This window comes from Homarus americanus, unplaced genomic scaffold (genome assembly GCF_018991925.1).
Source record: "Homarus americanus isolate GMGI-L3 unplaced genomic scaffold, GMGI_Hamer_2.0 scaffold28695, whole genome shotgun sequence".
NCBI lineage: Eukaryota > Metazoa > Arthropoda > Malacostraca > Decapoda > Nephropidae > Homarus > Homarus americanus.
Genome location: NW_024715276.1, coordinates 30,924 through 54,615, shown reverse-complemented (window position 1 = coordinate 54,615; position 23,692 = coordinate 30,924). Strand labels below are relative to the sequence as shown.

Sequence of the window (23,692 nt, the reverse complement as noted above, 5' to 3'; positions counted from 1 at the left end):
ATCGGTATAACAAAGTCCCTGAAAATCTATAACAAATTCCCCCTGGTCGAGTATGACCAGCCCCCTGGATGATTATAACAAAAGTTCCCTGATCAGTATAACAAGTCCCCTAATCGATTATAACAAAAGTCCCCTGGTCGATGAAAGACAAAAAGGGCCCTGATCGAGTAAGACTAAGTCCTCATCGAGTATAACAAAATCCCACAGTCCTAGTAACAAAAAAGCCCCTGGACAGAGTATAACAATGTCCCTGAACCGGAAATTATAAAATCCCTCATCGAGTATAACAAAGTCCCTGATCGGTATTACATATCACCTGATCGAGTATAACAAAGTCCTCTGGTCGAGTATAACAAAGTCCCCTGATCAGTATAACAATGTGATGAAGTATAACAAAGGCCCCTGATCGAGTATAACAAGTCCCTAGGTCAGGTATAGCAAAGCCCCTGATCCAAGTAAAACCAGGCTCCAGATCAGGTATAAAGTCCCTGGTCGAGTATAAGAAAGTCCCCTGAACATTATAACAAAAGGCCCCTGATCAGCAGTATATAAAGTTCCCTGATCCGAGTATAACAAAGCCCCCTGATCGAGTATAGTATAACAAAGTCCCCTGATCGAGATATAACAAAGCCCCTCATCGAGTAAAACAAAGTCCCCTGATCCAGTATAACAAAGTCCCTCACCGAGTATAATAAAGTTCTGATCGAGGATAACAAAGCCCCCTCATAGAGTATAACAAAGTCCTCTGATCGATTATAACAAAGTCCCCGATCAAGTATAACAAAGGGCCTGATCGGAGTTTAACAAAGGCCCCTGATCGAGTATAACAAGTCCCCTGATCGAGTATAACAAAGACGCCTGAACAGGTATAACAAGGCCCTGATCGAGTATAACAAAGTTCCTGATCGAGTATAACAATGCCCCTGATCGAGTATAACAATGGCTCCAGATCGAGTATAACAAAGGCTCCAGATCGAGTATAACAAAGTCCCCTGGTCGAGTATAACAAAGTCCCTGCTCCAGTATAACAAAGGACCCTAAAAATTCATAACAATGTCCCCTGATCCAGTATAACAAAGCCCGCTCATCGAGTATAACAAAGTCCCTTGATCGAGGATAACAAGTCCTCTGGTCGAGTATAACAAAGACACACGGAACAAGTATAACAAAGCCCCTGATCGAGTATAACAAATTTCCTGATCGAGTATAACAAAGGCCCCTGATCAAGTATAAGAAAGGCCCCAGATCGGTATAACAAAGTCCCCTGGTCGAGTATAACAAAGTCCCCTGAAAGATTATAACAAAGGCCCTGATCGAGTATAACAAAGTCCCCTGGTCGAGTATAACAAAGGCCCCTTATCGAGTTTAACAAAGGCCCATGATCGAGTATAACAAAGTCCTGGTCGAGTATAACAAAGACGCCTGAACGAGTATAACAAAGGCCCCTGACCGAGTATAACAAAGTTCCTGATCGAGTATAACAATGCCCACTGATCGAGTATAACAAAGCCCCTTATCCTGAATAACAAAGTCCCCTGATCCGAGTATAACAAAGCCCCTGATCAAGTATAACAAAGGCCCCTGATCGAGTATAACAAAGTCCCCTGATCGAGTATAACAAGGCCCATGATCGAGTATAGAAAATTTCCTGATCGAGCATAACAAGCCCCTTATCCTGAATAACAAAAGTCCCCTGATCGAGTATAACAAAGCCCTGATCCAGAAAACAAAGGCCCTGATCGAGTATAACAAAGTCCCCTGATCAGAGTATAACAGGCCTGATCGAGTATAACAAAGTCCCATGATCGAGTATAAAAAGTCCTCTCATCGAATATAACAAAGTCCTGATCGAGTATAACAAAGCTCCTGATCGTGTATAACAAGCCCCTTATCTTGAATAACAAAGTCCCTGATCGAGTAAAACAAAGCCCTGATCCAAGTATAACAAAGCCCTGATCGAATATAACAAAGACCCTTATCGAGAATAACAAAGTCCTGATCGAGTATACAAAGCCCCTGATCAAGTATAACAAGGCCCTGATCGAGTATAACAAAGTCCCTGGTCGAGTATAACAAAGTCGCTGAACAAGTATAACAAAGGCCCTGATCGAGTATAACAAAGTTCCTGATCGAGTATAACAAAGAAGCCCCTGATCGAGTATAACAAAGACCTTATCGAGAATAACAAAGTCCCTGATCGAGTATAACAAAGCCCCTGATCGAGGTATAAAAAAGGCCCCTGATCGAGTATAACAAAGTTTCCTGATCGAGTATAACAAAGCCCCCCTCATCGAGTATAACAAAGTCCCCTTATCGAGAATAACAAAGTCCCTGGTCGAGTATAAACAAAGTCCCCTGATCGAGTATAACAAAGGCCCCTCATCGAGTATAACAAAGTTCCCTGATCGAGTATAACAAAGTCCCCTAATTGAGTATACCAAAGTACCCTTATCGAGAATAACAATGTCCCTGATCGAGTATAACAAAGCCCCTGATCCAGAATAACAAGGCCCTCATCGAGTATAACAAAGTCCCCTGGTCGAAGTATAACAAAAGTCCCTAATCGAGGTTTAACAAAGGCCCGATATCGAGAATAACAAAATTTCCCTGATCGAGTATAACAAAAGCCCCTCATCGAGTATAACAAAGTCCCCTGGTCACGAGTATAACAAGCCCCCAGATCGAGTATAACAAAGTCCCCCTTATCGAGAATAACTAAGTCCCTGATCGAGTATAACCAAAGCCCCCTGATCAAGTATAACAAAGGCTCCAGATCGAGTATAACAAAGTCCCTGGTCAAGAGCATATAAAGCCCCCTGATCGAGTATAACAAAGTCCCTGGTCGAGTATAACAAAGCCCTGATCGAGTATAACAAAGTCCCCTTATCGAGAATAACTAAGTCCCTTGGTCGACTATAACAAAGTCCCTGATCCAAGTATAACAAAGGCCCTAGATCGAGTATAACAAGTCCCCTTTTCGAGTATAACAAAGTACCTGAACGAGTATAACAAAGGCCCTGCTCGAGTATAACAAAGGACAAAGTCTATAACAATGTCCCTGATCAAGTATAACAAAGCCCGCTCATCGAGTATAACAAAGTCCTGATCGAGGATAACAAAGTCCTCTGGTCGGTATAACAAAGACACCGGAACGAGTATAACAAGCCCCTGATCGAGTATAAAAATTTCCTGATCGAGTATAACAAAGGCCCTGATCAAGTATAACAAAGTCCCTGAACGATTATAACAAAGGCCCCTGATCGAGTATAACAACGTCCCCTGGTCGAGTATAACAAAGGCCCCTTATCGAGTTTAACAAAGGCCCCTCATCGAGTATAACAAAGTCCCTGGTAGAATTATAAAAAACTCTGATCAAGTATAACAAAGTCCCCTGATCGAGTAAAGCAAAGTCCCCTGGTCGAGTATAACAAAGTCCCCTCATCGAGTATAACAAAGGCCCCTGATCGAGTATAACAAAGTCCCATGATCGAGTATAAAAAGTCCTCTCATCGAATATAACAAAGTCCTGATCGAGTATAACAAAGCCTGATCATTATAAAGCCCCCTTATCTTGAATAACAAAGTCGATCGAGTATAACAGGCCCCTGATCAAGTATAACAAAGGCCCTGATCGAGTATAACAAAGTCCCTGGTCGAGTATAACAAAGTCCCTGATCGAGTATAACAAGGCCCTGATCAAGTATAAAGTTCCTGATCGAGTATAACAAAAGCCCCTCATCGAGTATAACAAAGTCCCCTTATCGAGAATAACAAAGTCCCTGGTCGAGTATAAACAAAGTCCCTGATCCGAGTATAACAAAGGCCCTGATCGAGTATAAAGTCCCATGATCGAGTATAAAGTCCTCTCATCGAATATAACAAAGTCCCTGATCGGGTATAACAAAGCCCCTGATCGTTAGTATAACAAGCCCCCTTATCTTGAATAACAAAGTCCTGATCAAGTATATCAAAGCCCCCTGATCAAGTATAACAAAGCCCCTGATCAAATATAACAAAGACCCCCTTATCGAGAATAACAAAGTCCACTGATCGAGTATAACAAAGCCCCCTGATCAAGGATAACAAAGCCCTGATCGAGTATAACAAAGTCCCCTGGTCGAGTATAACAAAGTCCCCTGATCGAGTATAACAAAGGCCCCTGATCGAGTATAACAAAGTTCCCTGATCGAGTATAACAAAGCCCCCATCGAGTATAACAAAGTCCCCTTATCGAGAATAACAAAGTCCCTGATCGAGTATAACAAAGCCCCTGATCAAGTATAACAAAGGCTCCAAATCGAGTATAACAAAGTGCCAGGTCGAGTATAACTAAGTCCCCTGATCGAGTATAACAAAGGCCCCTGATCGAGTATAACAAAGGCCCCTGACCGAGTATAACAAAGTCCTGATCGAGTATAACAAAGCCCACTCATCGGAAAAACAATGTCCCTGATCCAGTATAACAACAACCTCACCGAGTATTAAAGTTCCTTGATCGAGGATAACAAAGCCCCCTCATAGAGTATAACAAAGTCCTCTGATCAATTATAACAAAGTCCCCTGATCGGGTATAAAAAGGTCCCTGATCGAGTATAACAAAGGCCCTCATCGAGTATAACAAAGTCCCATGATCGAGTATAACAAAGTCCCATGATCGAGAATAACAAAGTCCCTCATCGAATATAAAAAGTCCCCTGATCGAGTATAACAAAGCTCCCTGATCGAATATAACAAAAGCGCCTGAACGAAAGTATAACAAAGGCCCCTGATCGAGTATAACAAAGTTCCTGGTCGAGTATAACAAGGTCCCCTGTTCGAGTATAACATAGTCCCCTAAACGATTATAACAAAGGCCCCTGATCGAGTATAACAAAGCTCCCTGATCGAATATAACAAAAGCGCCTGAACGAGTATAACAAAGGCCCCTGATCGAGTATAACAAAGTTCCCTGATCGAGTATAACAAAGTCCCCTAATTGAGTTTAACAAAGTCCCCCTTATCGAGAATAACAATGTCCCCTGATCGCGAATAACAAAGCCCCCTGATCAAGTATAACAACGGCCCCTCATCGAGTATAACAAAGTCCCCTGGTCGAGTATAACAAAGTCCCCTAATCGAGTTTAACAATGGCCCATGATCGAGAATAACAAAATTTCACTGATCGAGTATAACAAAGCCCCCTCATCGAGTATAACAAAGTCCCCCTTATCGAGAATAACTAAGTCCCCTGATCGAGTATAACACAGCCCCCTGATCATGTATAACAAAGGCTCCAGATCGAGTATAACAAAGTTCCCTGGTCGAGTTTAACAAAGCCCCCTGATCGAGTATAACAAAGTCCCCTGATCGAGTATGACAAAGTCCCCTGGTCGACTATAACAAAGTCCCCTGATCAAGTATAACAAAGGCCCTAGATCGAATATAACAAAATCCCCTTTTCGAGTATAACAAAGTCCCCTGATCGAGTATAACAAAGCCCCCTCATCGAGTAAAACAAAGTCCCCTGATCCAGTATAACAATGTCCCCTCACCGAGTATAATAAAGTTCCCTGATCGAGGATAACAAAGCCCCCTCATAGAGTTTAACAAAGTCCTCTGATCAATTATAACAAAGTCCCCTGATCGGGTATAACAAAAGCCCCTGATCGAGTATAGCAAAGGCCCCTCATCGAGTATAACAAAGTCCCCTGATCGAGTATAACAAATTCCCCTGATCGAGTAGAACAAAGTCCCCTCATCGACTATAACAAAGGCCCCTCATCGAGTATAACAAAGTCCCATGATCGAGAATAACAAAGTCCCTCATCGAAAATAACAAAGTCCCCTGATCGAGTATAACAAAGTCCCCTGATCGAGTATAACAAGGTCCCCTGTTCGAGTATAACATAGTCCCCTGAACTTTTATAACAAAGGCCCCTGATCGAGTGTAACAAAGCCCCCTGATCGAATATAACAAATGCGCCTGAACGAGTATAACAAAGGCCCCTGATCGAGTATGACAAAGTTCCCTGATCGAGTATAACAAAGTCCCCTAATTGAGTATAACAAAGTCCGCCTTATCGAGAATAACAATGTCACCTGATCGAGTATAACAAAGCCCCCTAATCAAGTATAACAAAGGCCCCTCATCGAGTATAACAAAGTCCCCTGGTCGAGTATAACAAAGTCCCCTAATCGAGTTTAACAAAGGCCCATGATCGAGAATAAAAAAATTTCCCTGATCGAGTTTAACAAAGCCCCCTCATCGAGTATAACAAAGTCCCCCTTATCGGGAATAACTAAGTCCCCTGGTCGAGTATAACAAAGCCCCCTGATCGAGTATAACAAAGTCCCCTAATCGAGTATGACAAAGTCCCCTGGTCGACTATAACAAAGTCCCCTGATCAAGTATAACAAAGGCCCTAGGTCGAGTATATCAAAGTCCCCTTTTCGAGTATAACAAAGTCCCCTAAACGAGTATAACAAAGGCCCCTGCTCGAGTATAACAAAGGACCCTAAAAGTCTATAACAATGTCCCCTGATCGAGTATAACAAAGCCCGCTCATCGAGTATAACAAAGTCCCCTGATCGAGGATAAGAAAGTCCTCTGGTCGAGTATAACAAAGACACCGGAATGAGTATAACAAAGCCCCCTGATCGAGTATAACAAATTTCCCTGATCGAGTATAACAAAGGCCCCTGATCAAGTATAACAAAGGCCCCAGATCGAGTATAACAAAGTCCCCTGGTCGAGTATAACAAAGTCCCCTGAACGATTATGACAAAGGCCCCTGATCGAGTATAACAAAGTCCCTTGGTCGAGTATAACAAAGGCCCCTTATCGAGTTTAACAAAGGCCCCTCATCGAGTATAACAAAATCCCCTGGTAGAATTATAAGAAACTCCCCTGATCGAGTATAACAAAGTCCCTGATCGAGTATAATAAAGTCCCTGACGCATAACAAAGTCCCTGATCGAGGCAATAAAGTCCCCTGATCGAGTATAACAAAGTTCCCTGATCGAAAGTATAACAAAGCCCCTGATCGAGAGCATAACAAAGTCCCCTGACCGAGTATAACAAAGTCCCTGACTATGGGCAACAAAGGCCCCTCATCGAGTTTAACAAAGGCCCTTGATCGAGTATATAAATAAAGCCCCTGGTCGAGTATAACAGACTCTCGCATGAGTATACCGAAGTCCCCTGATCGAGTATAACAGTCCCTGAACGATTATAATAAAGCGTAAAGACCTGGGACTTAGGGATAGAAATCCCTTACCAGGCTAATCAGGATCTTAATAAAGGAAAGTCAAGGACCATGGTTTTCCGAGGAATAACAAACAACCGTTAGAGATTGGCATCTCTTTACTATAAAAATATAACACAAAATTCTGACACCACTCAACAAACATCAAATAATTACGGGAGTCAAACAATTAATGGAAGCAACAATTAAAGGAATCAAACAAATAATAGAATCGAAAACCAAAGGGGAGTCAGCAATTAATGGAATCAAACAATTAAATGGAGTCAACAATTGATAGAATCGAACAATAAAGGGGAGTCAGCAATTAATGGAATCAAACAATGAACAAATATTTCCTACGGCAGTGGCCCTGGGGGAAGGTTCTGGAACGCGGTGATGCACACTCAGGGCAGGGAAGCGTCCATTCACTCCACACTCAGCAACGTCTTGAAAAGGCAGGAGAACACCGGGGCACCGACGGAATGTGATGAACTGATGGTCGTGGTATGCGGTAGATGACCAGAGAGTTGGCAGTTGATAGGTGAAGGTCTGGGAACACAGCCCACGAGTCCAGGACCTATGATGAGATCACAGCCAGAATTTGACGGACAGCAGGGAAGCTAGATACTGACGGTATGGCGGCTGGGTTGAATCTGCTCGTGGCGGAGATAGTCGCTGCCGTTATCACCTCCGTCCAACCACCCCAAGTGTCGTATGCACCAGCAAACGAGCGAGTTAGCAGCGGTAACTAGCCGGAGGATCGTTTCCGCCCTTACACTGCTCCCCCAACAAAAATCTACTGTAAGGTAGATTAAAACTTAAGATTAGTACACAAAGCATAATCATCTTACAACAAATGCTTAAATACACATTGCACAATAAAGAAGGGTCATAGAAAAGAATAGGTGGTAACTTGATGTCCAAAACGTAAGGCCGTATCAAGGAACTGCACGTGGGGTCCACTTCAGTCCAAATTTAAGTTTGGGCCTATTTCCTGTCGTGGAGGATTCTTCTATCTCGTCAGGTGTTGGCAGCAACTGGCAACCGAGATCAACAGACTCTGGCGTCCGAACTTCACAGGAACTCTTGCAGGGTAGTGCCTCGACTAACTCCAGCTTGGTGACGTCGTCAAGGACACGAGCAATGTGGGTCCTGCAATTATATTGCTTTAACAAATTAGCTTGATGTAATTTAGGCTTCTTAGAGGAAGGAGGTGAGAATCGTCCAACAAAATCTATGGCTACCCGAGAAGATGGTTCTGCAACGACGGGTAAGGGTTCAAGTGGAACAGGACGGACTCTACCCTTGGCGGACATACGTGGGCACTGATCACAACTCCTACAAAAAGCTCTAATATCCGCTCTCATACCTGGCCAGTAAAACTGATCAGCAACCTTCCTATAAGTTTTCCTACGAGAACAGTGACTTACAAGAGAGCTCTTGTGAGCTACAGAGAGAATGTTACTACGACAAACAGCAGGGACAACAAGTAAAAACCCGCCCTACTTTAGCTGGTCGCTTGGATGAAACACAAGACCTGTGTAACACCTCATTAATAGAAACTGTTACGAGTTGGGGATTTAGAATATAGTTATACGTCTACCCAGATCCCAACAGGTAACAACAATAAAAAAACAAAGACAATCGGACTATAAAAGGGTAGACAAAGGATGCGAGTTTTCGTTGTATATAATAGAGTACCATAAATCCCTTAACAAAATATTCAGCTCATAAATTACCCTTAACCAAACTTAACCTAAACATTAACAGTATATACATATTAATAAACATAAAACAATCTCGAAGCAAGTGGACGTGGGGAAATTAACACAAGATACTAGTACTTAAGTGAGGAGCTGAGATGGCTGACGAGTAAGGCTGAGTATTGTAGAAGACGGTAGGTAGTCACTGCACGTAGGTTTAGAGGATAGATGATCCTGTGGTAACTTCCCAGAGCCAAGTGCCTCTCCTCGAATTGGAGCTGACAAAGAAGACTTTGAGGAGGTGACGCAACCCAGGATATGGAGAAGGGAAACCTCGGAGTGGTAACTAAGACGAGTCATACTCGTGTCTCAGTCCCTAGATGCGTTGTTTTCGTAAAGGTAGGTAGATCAGGACAAATAGATGGCGTGGTTCAGTGCGGTGGTGCTCCGTAACAAAACAAACTTATAAACCGACCCATCTCTCACCTGATCCTCCTCCCCGGAAGTCACCTTCTCCCTTACCCGCTTAAGAGTGGCACACGAGTCTTGAAGCTTGGCGAACTCCCTGGGCGTCACAGTCAGTGGCAACAAATTCGGCAGAATCAGGGGATGCGGTCGTTTCACCTTCGCCGTCCGTGGCCCTACAGCTTGGACCTTGGCGGCAGGCGTGGCGGCGTGAGAGGGTGGCGAGGCGACCTCGGCAGGTGGCGAGTCGTCGTCCTCAGCAGGTGGCGTGGGGACTGGTGCTGGTGGCGAGGAGAGTTTTAACGTTTCCGGGTCGTTAGGGTCACGAACACCGGGAACATTACCAATGAGGGCACTTGCACATTTAATGGGAGCTCTTACCACATTAGTCCAACCAGTGAAATAGGGGCAACGCAGGTAGCACCTAACAACAGGGAACTGGTCAACACGACCTAAATAATCGGCGACACTAACCTTCGGGCAGCTGGAGATGTCAGCGTCAGGCAGGGCTTCTTCAGAGACAATAATGCACGAGCAACCAGTGTCCCTGATGAAAGTAGATGCCCTAGACCCATTGATTGTTCCACTGACACAATAACGGGGGCAGCTCCTGACCTCCAAACAGAATCCGACCTTGTTGCTGGGTTGATGAGTGTCAGCAGTCTTGAAGGCGAGGGGATTCCTGGGACAGCGAGAACGAATGCGCCCTTCTCCGCAGCTGTGACACCGCACGGCTGGTGAACTACTCTTGTGTACTCCTGGGGATGGTTCCTCGGAGGACGGAGGCTTCGCAATCTTCACTACAGGAGGGGAAGACTTTGGGTAGGCGTTGCGAGCAGACGCCCAGTTGTCGGCAAGATGCACAGCTTCTCCAAGCGTCGCTGGCTGGTGTTCTTTGATGAAAATTCTCAAGTCTGGAGGTAGAGAAGACAAAACTGATCTAATATCATGAAGTTAGAGAGAGACTCAAAGGTTTCTTCAACCCCTGATGTCTCCAGCCATTGTTGAAATAAACGACCCAGGTGAATCGAAAACTGCTGGTACGTTTCTCCCTCTCTAATCTTCGTTCTGCGAAAATCAGCACGATAACCGTCAGAAGTCTTGCAAAATCCTCGCAAGAGAGCTTGCTTCAACAAGAAGTAATCTCGGGTGATGTCGGCAGACAGGGACGTGTAAATTTCTACCGGCTTACCACTCAGTAGGCTACCCAACCTTACAGCATAGCTATCTGGGGCTACACCAAGCAGCTCGGCTATCCGCTCAAACCTAACAAGGTAGGAGGCGATGTCTTCTTCACGGTACACAGGCAAGCTGGGTTTTACCACATTGTCTTGTATATGGCCAGAGGATGCTGGTCTACTTGAAGCATTAATCCTAGCCAGTTCTAGGTCCTTTTCTGCCTGCAACTTAGCTAATTCGAACTCTCTTTCTTTCTCACGTTCCTCCAACTCTCTTTCTCTCTGGCGTTCCTCTCTCTCTTTCTGACGTGCCTCTTCCTCTCTCTCTTTCTGACGTGCCTCTCTCTCTCTCTGACGTTCCTCTCTCTCGGCATTCTGTTGGGTGACCACATACTGACCAATGTCATTACCTGTCAGACCCAGGGCCACCGCTTGATCTTTCCACACCTCAAAAGTAGACATAATGATCCAAAAGGCCAAGAACAAAGGAGAAAAACAAACAACTTACCCCGCAAATAGCCAAAGGTAACTCACCTAGTGGCTCAATCAGACCAGTAAATGATTTGATCCGACTGGAGGGAACCTAGTTCCGCACCCAGCCCAGCTGAATCACCTCAGGGTAACGAAACCGCACCAGGTGAAACAACAAATATGCTATGACAGCATCCACAGTGCACCCCAACCAACACTAATTAACTTCCGCAAGCACAAGGGAGAGCAGCAAAATTAGCACACAGAAGGAAGGGATAACCACTGAACAACACTTGCTTCCGGGCCACAGACAGCAAGGTGGCGCGCTCACGGCGACTTACAACAACACCGGAACGAATGTTAAACCTCAGAAACCAAGGGTCAGAGACAATCCTGGCAAGGTCGCCACTTGTAAAGGCCTGGGACTTAGGGATAGAAATCCCTTACCAGGCTAATCAGGATCTTAATAAAGGAAAGTCAAGGACCATGGTTTTCCGAGGAATAACAAACAACCGTTAGAGATTGGCATCTCTTTACTATAAAAATATAACAAAACTCTGACACCACTCAACAAACATCAAATAATTACGGGAGTCAAACAATTAATGGAAGCAACAATTAAAGGAATCAAACAAATAATAGAATCGAACAATAAAGGGGAGTCAGCAATTAATGGAATCAAACAATTAAATGGGGTCAACAATTGATAGAATCGAACAATAAAGGGGAGTCAGCAATTAATGGAATCAAACAATGAACAAATATTTCCTACGGCAGTGGCCCTGGGGGAAGGTTCTGGAACGCGGTGATGCACACTCAGGGTAGGGAAGCGTCCATTCACTCCACACTCAGCGACGTCTTGAAAAAGGCAGGAGAACACCGGGGCACCGACGGAATGTGATGAACTGATGGTCGTGGTATGCGGTAGTGGTAGATGACCAGAGAGTTGGCAGTTGATAGGTGAAGGTCTGGGAACACAGCCCACGAGTCCAGGACCTATGATGAGATCACAGCCAGAATTTGACGGACAGCAGGGTAGCTAGATACTGACGGTATGGCGGCTGGGTTGAATCTGCCGGCGGCGGAGATAGTTGCTGCCGTTATCACCTCCGTCCAACCACCCCAAGTGTCGTCTGCACCAGCAAACGAGCAAGTTAGCAGCGGTAACTAGCCGGAGGATCGCTCGCCCTACACAAAGGCCCTGATCGAGTATAACAGTTCCCTGATCGAGTATAACAAAGCCCTGATCGAGTATATAACATAGTCGCCTGATCGAGTATAAACAAAAGTCCCCCGGATCGAGTATAACAGCGCGGGGTATGCTGGATATACACCTGAGTCAGTGGATGAATTTTGCTGTGATGTTGTAAATGTCATTACCACATATTATACCACCTGGGTTAAGTCAAGGAGGAAGGGGGGCAGCACTAAGCCACCTCTGTGGACACATGACCCCATCCTCATCAAAAAGGAGAGAATGTAAAACAGCTTGCCAACACTTATAAGCAAAATAAAACTAGTGATAACCTCTTGGCATTCCTCAAAGCTAACAGAGAATTTCGTGAACTCAAAGGTCAGGTGAGAAACACCTATTGGTAACAATTCTTACTGGGGATTAATAGAACAACCACTCTAGCAGAAGTGTGGAACAAAATTAGAGCCATTACCAAGTCACCCACCCCAGTCCAGCTTCATCACAGCCCTGCAGAATATGCTGACATGCTATTAGACCAATGGTCTAGTGTGTCACAAATCACTTCCCTGCCTCCTGACATACAACAATATCTTAACACCACACACATTAATAGGGGTTTCAATATTGAAAAAGCCTGTTCCTCACCAGACCTTACCGACCAGTTTCCTATAACGCACCACGAACTAACAACAGCACTAATGAAAGGTGAGTCATCCTTCCCTGGTGAGGATCGCATAACCTATAACACCCTGAGATTGTTGAATGAGATCCCTAACCATCCACTGCTTGACCTGTATCAAATGAGCCTCACACAGGGTATTCTGCCTAAGACATGGACTCATGGAAACATAGTTCCAATCCCTAAAGCTAATTCTCCAAACTTCAGGCCAATTTCACTCACATCCTGTATGTGTAAAGTCCTTGAAAGAGTTGTTCTAAACCGTCTCATGTTTCAAGTCAAAGACAAACTCGCCCCTAATCTGTACGGGTTCATGCCCGGGTGTAGCACACAGGCATGCTTTGCAGAATATCTTGTTCATTCAAAAGATAAGACACAAACAGCCTTCATAGACCTTAAATCAGCCTTTGATGTAGCTAATAGAGACATTATACTTGAGCAACTAACTAATTTTGGCATCCAAGGTAAACTCCTGACATGGATAAAGGGTTATCTGTCCAACAGGTATGCCAGTGTTCTGTTTAGGGGAGTTAAAAGTGCCAGAATGAGATCATTTGAGCTTGGCATGCCACAGGGAGGAGTGTTAAGTCCTATGCTCTTTAATATACTGATGCACAAGCTTATTGCTGACATTCCAGTTCAGCCAAACGAAGCCGTAATATGCTATGCTGATGATATCTGCATTATGACACAAACCAAACTCAGGCTCCAAGCCTTGCTGGATGTATTTGCTCGGAGAACTGTTGAATGTGGTCTCATAATATCTGTTGACAAGACGAGGGTCCTCAATCCTCGTCCTGCTCACCCTCTGCCTCTTGACTATAGCATTAATAGCATGCCCTTGGAACTACAGTATGTAGCTCTTATAAATATCTTGGAATTTGTGTGAATGATACAAACTTTGTCAGCAACCTTAGTGACAAACTAATGCAGAGCATTAAACCCCTCAGAACCCTTGTTGGCAAGGACTATGGAATTAACATCACCTATGCTCGTACTTTCTATCTTCACTTCAATCGTTCTGTAGTTGACTATCATGCTCTCCATCTTAGGACTATTCTGCCTAAACAACTCAACAGCCTTGAGGTAGTGCAAAATGAAGCCATGCCCATCATCCTAGGTTGCCCAAAATCAACCAGAATTGTAAACATGAGGAAAGAGCTCGGACTGCCCTCCCTATCTGAGAGGATAGCCCTACTTAATACCATGTTTTGTGTCAAAGTTTTGAAGAACAATGGTTCTCAAACTACAACTCAAACTGAGTTGATGTTCTATCTAAGTAATCCCGACCATCTCGCCAACCTTCCACAAAAGACTCTCTTTGGGGCGTGGCTTCATAAAAGTGTTGCAGATCTCTTGAAACTGAATGTCCCAATCACCCCAGACGAACCTACTAATGCCATTCCTCCTTGGCTGGACATATCAGTTCCTATTAATTACACTCCTGTTGGTAGTAAGCAAATGTTAAACACCGATGTGGTGAGATGTGTCACACTAGAAACTATTAACAGACACATAGAGAGTATTAAATCAAGTGAATGTTATGCTTTTACTGTTGGTTCTGTGCAGACAAACACAGGTAGAACAGGCTGTGCAATTGTAATATATAAAGAAAAAGAGATGATAGTGTCAAACAAACAAAGGCTGAACAACTGGGCCAGCACAACACAAACTGAACTAACTGGAATCTACTTAGCCACAGACTACCTCAAAGATAATGGAGGTGAGGTGATATTCTGTGACTCTCAAAGTGCTTTGAAATCAATGAACAGCCCATGAGGCTCTATGTCTAAAGTTGTGTGTGATATTAAAAGGAATGTGATAACTGCCAATGAGAACAACTTTCGTATCGAATTTGTGTGGATTCCGTCCCATGTTGGAATCAGGTATCATGACCGTGCTGATAGACTGGCCAATGAGGCATGTAAGAAAGAAAATGTTGACCGCGACCTTGGCCTGTCCAATGCTGTAATTAAAAACATTCAAGTCAGAATCATGAACTCTGGTCTAGAAGAAGTGAGAAATGCAGAGAGACATGACAGTTGTAGCATAAGTAAATCTGACAAATTTTGTGACAAGAGGTGCCGGTATGGCCAGCATAAGGACAGAACCAGACAATGTGATGGAGTCGTGGCCAGAATTAGGCTAGGATACAGACACATCTGGCAAGTTAGTAACGCTGTACCCATACCGGAACACTCAGCATGTAAACTTTGTGATAAACCTTTAAAGCATACACTAGAACACAATATTATTGAATGTGACACTGTCAAAGACTTCAGGCCACCTGACTTATTGTATCTTGAACTATGTAATTACTTCATTGAATCAGGTGTGCTTGAGGACATTCTTGCTGTTTATCCCAAATTTGCTAGCCCACACTGATTAGTCTTCAATTAGAATATGACTCCAATGTATGTGATCCACTGACCTATATATACTGCTAATGAATATGATGTATTACCTTCTTTGTGTACGAACCTCTGTCCTGCATGGCAGTGAACAGTGGCATTACCCACATGAATCTGACCTATATATAGTGTCAATGAATATGATGCATTCTTTGTGTACGAACCTCTGTCCTGTATGGCAGTGAAGAGTGACATTACCCACATGAATCTGACCGACGTATGTGTATATATGTATGTGTGCATATGTGTATATATATGTACATGTATATGTGTATGTATATATGTATATGTATGTATATGTGCATGTGTGTGTGTACATATATGTACATGTACTGTCAATGAATATGATGTATCTCTTTGTGTACGAACCTCTGTCCTGCATGGCAGTGAACAGTGACATTACCCTATGAACCTGACCTCTATACATTTATAGCTGTTAACGAATATGATGTATTTCTTTGTGTATGAACCTCTGTCCTGCGTGGCAGTGAGAAGTGATACCACCCTCAGTGTCAAGACCTGACTGAATTACTCAGAATAGGCAAACTGTACTACAAGCTTTGTCAATAAATTTGTTAAACTAAAAAAGGGGTTTGTGGGTTGAGTGTGTGTATAGCACTTGTATATGTATGTAGAGAAGCGTGACGTCTCTGTAGGTGGGTTCGTGTCAGAAAGGACTGGTCTCGGTGCCAAAATTGTTCGTACGAGAGCGCGGGAGTGTTATCGTTCATTCCGGCCAGGCTAGCCGCCTGCCGCGAGGGCCGCTTGTCAGGAAAGATTGGACTCTGTCAATAACATTCGTGCGTACACGCGGGAGAGATAGTGTTCAAAGCGTACAGCCATCTCCAATTGTAAATAAAATTTAAGAACGAGTGAGTTGTCCTTTCTATTAGAGAAGAGTAGTTGTGACAGTTAAGTAGTGTTTGTGGCATCAGTTTATATTCTTAGCAGTTGTGTAATGAATCCCTACACTGATTGTAGTGCCTCTGTTGTCGTTTTAGTGTGACTTCAGTTGTATGACATCGCTTGTATAACTTCAGTTCATCGCTTGTATGACATCGCTTGCATGACCTTTGTTATATGACATCGTTATAAACGAACAGACATGTCTGTTGACGAGCATTCCCGTTTAACCGAACGTCTCTATAACTGTGCCACCAGTCATAAGCCTAGCCAGCGTAGAAGACCTGGAGGCCCTGAACGACGGAGATGCTAACCGGTCACTCATACAGAAATGGCGAAGTGGAGAAACCCTTTCACCCGAGAGAAGGATGAAACCAACAGGCCGGATAAATAGGGTAATCGGGGTGTTATCAGCAGACGCTCACCCAATTGACGGCAATGATGCAGAATATGAAAGATCAGATGGAGCAACTGCAGACATTCAGCGATACGGAGGACTTTGGTGAGATGCTGTCAGTACCAGGTCCTAGGAAGGACTTTTCTGGAAACGAGTGAAGGGATGACAGCCGCGACGAGATATCCACGAGACACGTTGTCAACCGCCGGAACCAGGAGTGTCGAGCTGCTACACCTCGACACCCACCCAAGGAGGGTTCCCAACACTCAGCACCTCAGAGTTAGGAAAATCTCATCAGGGGGAGAGGGAACATGTTTCCACCCGTCATGCCCACTTTCCGGAAGCAGTGACACCAACAGAAACCCAGGAGATATAAAAACCAGGAACAAGATATACTACAGAGAGAACGCCCAGGACGGATGGAAGGGAGGCCATCGGACACGACGCTACTAACCCAAAGCCGATTCCTAACCTTGCAGATGGAGACCCGGAGGTAAAAGGAGAAGCAACAGTACTGGCAACGAGCACTGACCAGGGCGAGAGTACCCTAAAAGGGCTATGGGCAAGGTATTCTTCATGACATAAGCTATTGAAAGGTGTGGCGTGGCTCAGGAGGTTCATACAGTGGCGCTTCAGCGATCCAAAGGAAAAACGTCACCAAGAAGATCGACTGAAGATCAGCGAGTTGGATGAGGCAAGAGTAGCTGTTTTGCGACTGATACAAAGGGAAGGATTTCCCCGCGAGATGAACGCGCTAGAACGAGGACACTCCGTCAGGACTGGTGACATAAGCAAACTGGAACTTTACCTGGGTGCAGACGGCCTGATAAGAATAGGCGGCTGACTGAAGCTTGCTGCTCTCCATTCAGACCAAAGGAACCCCATACTCTTGTTACCCAGGGACAAAACCCACAGAACTTATTGTACATTCGACCAGGGCTGGCCACTCAGGACACGAGCACACTCTAAAAGCGCTACGCGAGACATATTGGATACCCAAGTGCCGTAAGTTGATCGATCGAGTACTACGTACGTCGTACGTGTGTAATTTGTCGAAGAAGCAATTGGAAGCCTACCCACCAACGCCAAGCTGACCTGTCAGAGGACCGAGTACATCCAGAATGTTAGCCATTCACCTGCGCTGGAGTCGACTGTTTTGGTGTCTTCATGGTTAAACAAGGCAGGGCCCGGGCGAAAAGATGGGGATGCTTGTTTACATGTCTGGCCACCCGAGCTATACACCTGGAAGTCCTCACCTCACTGAACAAAGACTCATTCATCAACGCCATGACGAGGTTCACATCCCGCATAGGACCTCCCAAGTGCATCAGATCCGATAATGGAACCAACATGATTGGAGCGAACAAAGAACTTTAGGAGGCGGTGAGGAAGTGGAACAGCAGTAACAGTGTTAGGAACACACTCTTGCAGAGGCAAATAGAATAGGAGTTCAACCATCCGACTGCCTCTCACATGGGTGGAGTATGGGAGCGTCAGGTCCGCACGGTGAAGAAGGTTCTCCAGGGGGTGTTGGGCACACAGGTACTAGACGACGAGCGACTCAACACCCTGTTCTGTGCCGCGGAAGAGATCGTCAACGTGAGGCCCATCACCCCAGTATCCAACGACCCAAGAGACCTAGAAGCACTCACGCCGCTTCACCTACTGCGAATGCCCGCGGATACCCTGCCCACTGGAGGCGATCAGTCCATAGCATAAGCTTACCGACGAAAATGGAAGCATGCCCAATTCATTGCAAACCAATTCTGGAAGAGGTGGGTGATAGAATATCTCCCGACACTCCGGCGACGACAGAAGCACTGGGACATCGTCATCATATCTGGATATCCTCTTCCAAGGAGCAAATGGATGCTAGGAAGGGTATTGGAGGCGGTACCGGGTGATGACGGCCTGGTGAGGTGTGCCAAAGTGTTAATACGTCCAGTGACAAAGCTCTGCCTGTTGGAGGGAGTCGGAGAGTGAGACTCCCGGTAGACAACGGGTTTCGAGCAAGCTCAACAGGGGGAGTGTTACCGCCAAAGTAGGATAAACTAGAAGAGAGAGAAAGAGAGGGATATATATATAGAGAGAGAGAAAGGGTGACAGGAGAGAGACAGAGTGTTGACAACGAACATTGCTGAGGTGTTAAATGTGAAACAGATGGCCTCGCCTTGGGCTGACTCACTCCCTGTGGGGTTCAGAAGATAGTCTCAAGCAGTCCAGTGAGCTAACAAGTCAGGGAGCTAATAAGTCCTACATTAGACCCGAAAAACGTAAGTTTTTATAAGGTTTAACATCCTACTCTACTCAAGTATATCATATGTAGTTGTTAATAATGAAGGAACTTACAAATGAATTAACTATCTCAGATGTTACATATGTATTTTGTACTCTGCAGGTTTTGACCGAATAGAGAACAATCTTGTCCTACGTGCAAGTGTCTCATTATCCCACAGTCGCTCATTGGGCGGTTACAGTGTTGTAAGGTTACAATTTTTATGAAGTGAAACTTTTCGTGTTGTTGACAACATATTTTTTGGGGGTGTGTGAGTGGCTTTTTTTTATTATTTATTATTTAACATATTATATTTATGAGATTCTCCAACCTGTTCGCGGAAATGGTTCTCTGTGGAATCTTAGCAGCGGATGGGTATTTCTTGCTTTATAAACATGTGTTGCCTAGGGGGTTCCCAGATGATGTTTACGTTCATTATCTGACGGTTTTGTGTCTGGAGCTTCTCCCGTATGTGTGACCACGGACTACACACACACACACACACAGTGACGTCGTTGATCCAGCTGCCTTGACACCGGACATCCGGTACAAGATACTGATGAAATATGTCCAAGACAAACTTTATAAGTGAGTCACCGCTCTGAGAAGCCCGAGAGTGTGTGGGGTACGTGGCTAGAGGTGGTAGTGCTAGTGCGTAACATAGTAGTGGTAGTGCGTACCCTAGAGATGGTAGCGGAACGTAATTAGTGGTGGTAGTGAGTAAACTAGTGGTGGTGGTGGTAAAGCGTAACTAGTGGTGAGAGTAGTTGAAGAAAGCATCTATTGTGTTGAGTAATCTTACCCACGGCATGACTTGAGACCTTTGAAAACATTGGAACTCAACGCAGGACTCCTCTATACCTTCAAACAACGTTATATTGACATAAACTTGAAAAACAGCCTAATGTTAACATTGATCATACAAAAGATACTGAAAATGCAATACACCTGACCATTCACATTGGAAATACTAAGGTTAAGTGTCGATCAAATTTAACCAAGTGAAGTATAATATTCTCACAGGAGTTACGTGACAAGACGCAGAAAATACCGATGGGGAATTTAAATTGGTTTATGGCTTATGTGGTGCTGCCAATCTCTCTGTCCACATCAGGTAAAATTTCAATTATTTTATCAGATTTCTATGTTATTTTCTTCTTGCGTTGCTTTTCAATATATATATATATATATATATATATATATATATATATATATATATATATATATATATATATATATATATATATATATATATATATATATATATATATATATATATATATATATATATATATATATATATTTGAATTTGAGTAATGACATGTACAAACTAGACAATTTTGTAATTAAGAAGATTTGTAACCAAGTGAGAAGGTTGGGTCACCTTACCCTCTGACCTGACCACCGACCGTTGCGGTGCTATTTAAAGATTAGTAGGGTCATTACCTAATACCTGACCATTGTGGACCTGATCTCACCCTCCTCTGTATATATAAACCTTGTTTTGTACTTCTCTTTAGTCTGTACTCACCCCTGAAGATGTGAATTACACGAAAGCGCTTGGGAACTCCCTATTTTCTTCTTTCCTTGTGGTTATCAGCATATATATATATATATATATATATATATATATATATATATATATATATATATATATATATATATATATATATATATATATATATATATATATATATATATATATATATATATATGTGATATTATTAATATACCTGTTCCATGCCATCTGTCCCACAATACTTGTTCCACGTCATCTGTTCCACACTGCTACTTATTCCACGCCCTCGGTTCCACACTAATTGTTCCAAACCATCTGTTTCACAGTACTTGTCCCACGCCATCTGTACCAAACTACTTGTTCCACACCACTTGTTCCACGCCATCTGTACCAAACCTCCTACCTAAGTATTGTGGAACATAGTGATCTGTTCCACACTCTCTCTCTCTCTCTCTCTCTCTCTCTCAAATACCAATCACTCATTACAGATCCTACAATCGCCAAGACAGTCGATGGGAAGAAAGTGACATTCTCCCTACCAGACAACCAGACAGCCCAGTTCATGCTCTGGACCCCGGCGTTAGGCACCAAATTTACCATGGTGTACCAAGCCCCGGGTATCCTCCCTTCAGCTGGCTTATTTGCTATCCCACACGCGCGATTGTGGACATCTCTTACCGTCTCCAATGTGGTGATTTTTTTTTATTAATCTTTATCTTTTTTTTCAGTTTTTGTGATAATTGTTGTTGATTTCGTTTTTAGCAGTATTTTATTTGGTTACTCGTTCATTATTTTGAATATTTGTATTATTATTTTTTTGTAATACTAATTCATGGAGATTAGTTCTTAACTTTATTTATTGTATAGGCTGTTGTAGTTATATTAATAATAATAATAATAATAGTCTAAAAACAATAATACAAATCCCATGTTTTCAGTCAATAACAATAGCTGGATATAAGGAAGTAGCCTTTGAACGAGCGTTAACAATGCAGGGGCGACAAGTGCTACTGTCCAGCTATGATCCTGTGTACTGGTACCTGTGTGAAGCTATGGGCACGTGTGGTAAGTGTTGAGTGATTGTGGTAGTTGTGGTGGTAGTGGTGATGGTGGTAGTGATGGTGGTAGTGATGATGATGACGATGAAGGAGAGTTTGAGAGATTGAAAGAATTATATTACCAGAGTGGATACAGCCCTCGTCTTCTATACTATGGATGGATAGTTAACCCTAAGTCTATCCAGCTGTGAATGAGTACTTAATTTTACGTTTATGTAGTGGAGGTGTTCAAGTGCCGTGTCAGACCTCACAGCTTTATTTTCCACCAAAGATTTAGTATCTAAGGTGTTAAACAACCACTAGGCTTATAGAATCGTCTATTAAAATAACATTAATCCTTGTATTCTCAGCCCTAGTGCCTCCTATTCTGATCCACAACACAACACTGGTAAGCGAAATGACCCCCTTACAAGACCTAGCAACTTCCGGATTCAACTACGATCCAATCTCTATCGTATTGTGGTTGAGTGTGGTGTGTGTGGTACTAGGAATCACAACAATCATCCTCGCTGTTTATTTATGCTTCATTAAGAACTGCAAGAAACCACAGACATTCGGTGAGTAAAAACATTCTCCAATTATACCAGTTTTGTTGAGTGATGGATAACCTGTTTATAAGACCCTGTTGGTGTCGGTGGGATTATATGACTGTCAGTTGGTACTGTTGTTGATGATATTACGAGACAATCCAGCACCTAGAGTGTATAAAGTGCCAAGACAACAAGTAGAAATATCCCCCCACATACTCTTTTTGAATCGTCATCTTAAATAAACGGACAATTCAGAATCACAGTACATACTTTATCTATTAACCTTTTTCTATTTGTGGCTTTCAGATATACATGAGTTACCAGCACTAGGAGTGAGGGCTCGCCAGGATATGCTAAAGACTTCTGAAGTTGGATCAAGAAACAATGAAGCCTTCAATACCCAGCTTGTGGACAGTGAACCTCCACCGCCTTACACCCCTTATTCAGTACCCAGTAATTCTTATTGCGGCCCTAGAACCACCCCTTAGAAGGAAGATTCTAATCCTTACTTTGAATCCTCATTAGAATGAGTATTTTAATCCTTACTTTAAAACCGAATTGGAAGGAATACTCTAATCCTTACTTAAGAATACCCATTATAAGGAAGATTCTTCATATAACCCGTGAACTGAGGGCTTCACATCTAACAGACCCTCAAAATATCAGACCTCCTTTTCTTTATAGTTCGTTAAATAGAGTTTTCAATGTATACTTATAATTACCGATTAAGAGGACCTAACCTAACCTAACCTAAAACCACCAACAGTAGGAGTCTCATATTGATATCAATACATACTCCACTACACTGTGACCTAACCTAACCTAATGTTAATATAGTTTTGCTAAAATAATAAGGGTCGTCTTTCGAAGCTGTTAATCTGTTATCCTTATATGGTAAGAGAGATCGTAGTGTATGAATATTATGTCTACATTTATTCAAGAAGTAATTGGTAAACATTCGTTTTTATCCTAATTTCCCCAATTGGTAAGATATATTATTTTTAAAGTGTATGTTGATGTTTTTGAATTAACCTAACCTAACCTAACCAAAACTAAAAAAGAATCGTAGTAATAATGATAAAACTCCAAAATACCTATTGGAATATTAACCAAGTCATTTATCACCACGACCTACATCTACAGAATTTTAAAAATATTTTTCCACAAATAATAAAATATTCAAATATAACTTGGACCTCTATGGTAATCCTAACAGTGATGAGTAAACAGAGAACAGGGATTCATGTGTAACAGATATAGTGTTAACAGGCCAATCTGTGCACTGTTGGTCGGTGGGTTAACATTGTCTGGAGGTTAGTCAAATGGTTATTGTTGCTGTCAGAGGTTGATGGTAAATCCCGATTTCATAATTACCTTTCATGGACATTTTGTGTTGTGTTTATATGTTCGCTAACTAGTTCCTGTAATGTTATTCCTTTTATGAAACATAGCCATTGTTCCTTGGACATTTATTCCATTGCAATGGTTATATAGTATTTTGAGGTAGGCGCTTGGCGGAAATAATTTTAACATACCTCTGCCTGGTTTGCGGCTTGTTTGTTAGTTTCATCAACAAGGGGTTCAGCTGAGAATCCTTACAACTTGCATTATACCCCTTTTTAATATGTTACTCTCCAGCCTGCCTTAGATACATAGTATATTGTGTTTAAAAATCTGATCATACG

General features: G+C 43.1%; 1 protein-coding gene across 2 annotated transcripts; it reads left to right on the top strand.

Moving 5' to 3' along the window:
* Positions 1-19,486: 19,486 nt before the first annotated feature.
* On the top strand, positions 19,487-23,196 carry LOC121857255. 2 transcript variants are annotated; one of them, XM_042353248.1, is made up of 5 exons: positions 19,487-20,014; positions 20,908-21,110; positions 21,358-21,484; positions 21,828-22,034; positions 22,314-23,196. In XM_042353248.1, exons 1-5 carry the CDS (start codon positions 19,954-19,956, stop codon positions 22,493-22,495), a joined length of 780 nt encoding a protein of 259 aa, XP_042209182.1. In that variant the 5' UTR covers positions 19,487-19,953; the 3' UTR covers positions 22,496-23,196. The 2 variants fall into 2 exon arrangements, with proteins under 2 accessions (XP_042209182.1, XP_042209188.1); XM_042353254.1 differs by lacking the exon at positions 20,908-21,110.
* The last annotated feature ends 496 nt before the right edge of the window (positions 23,197-23,692 follow it).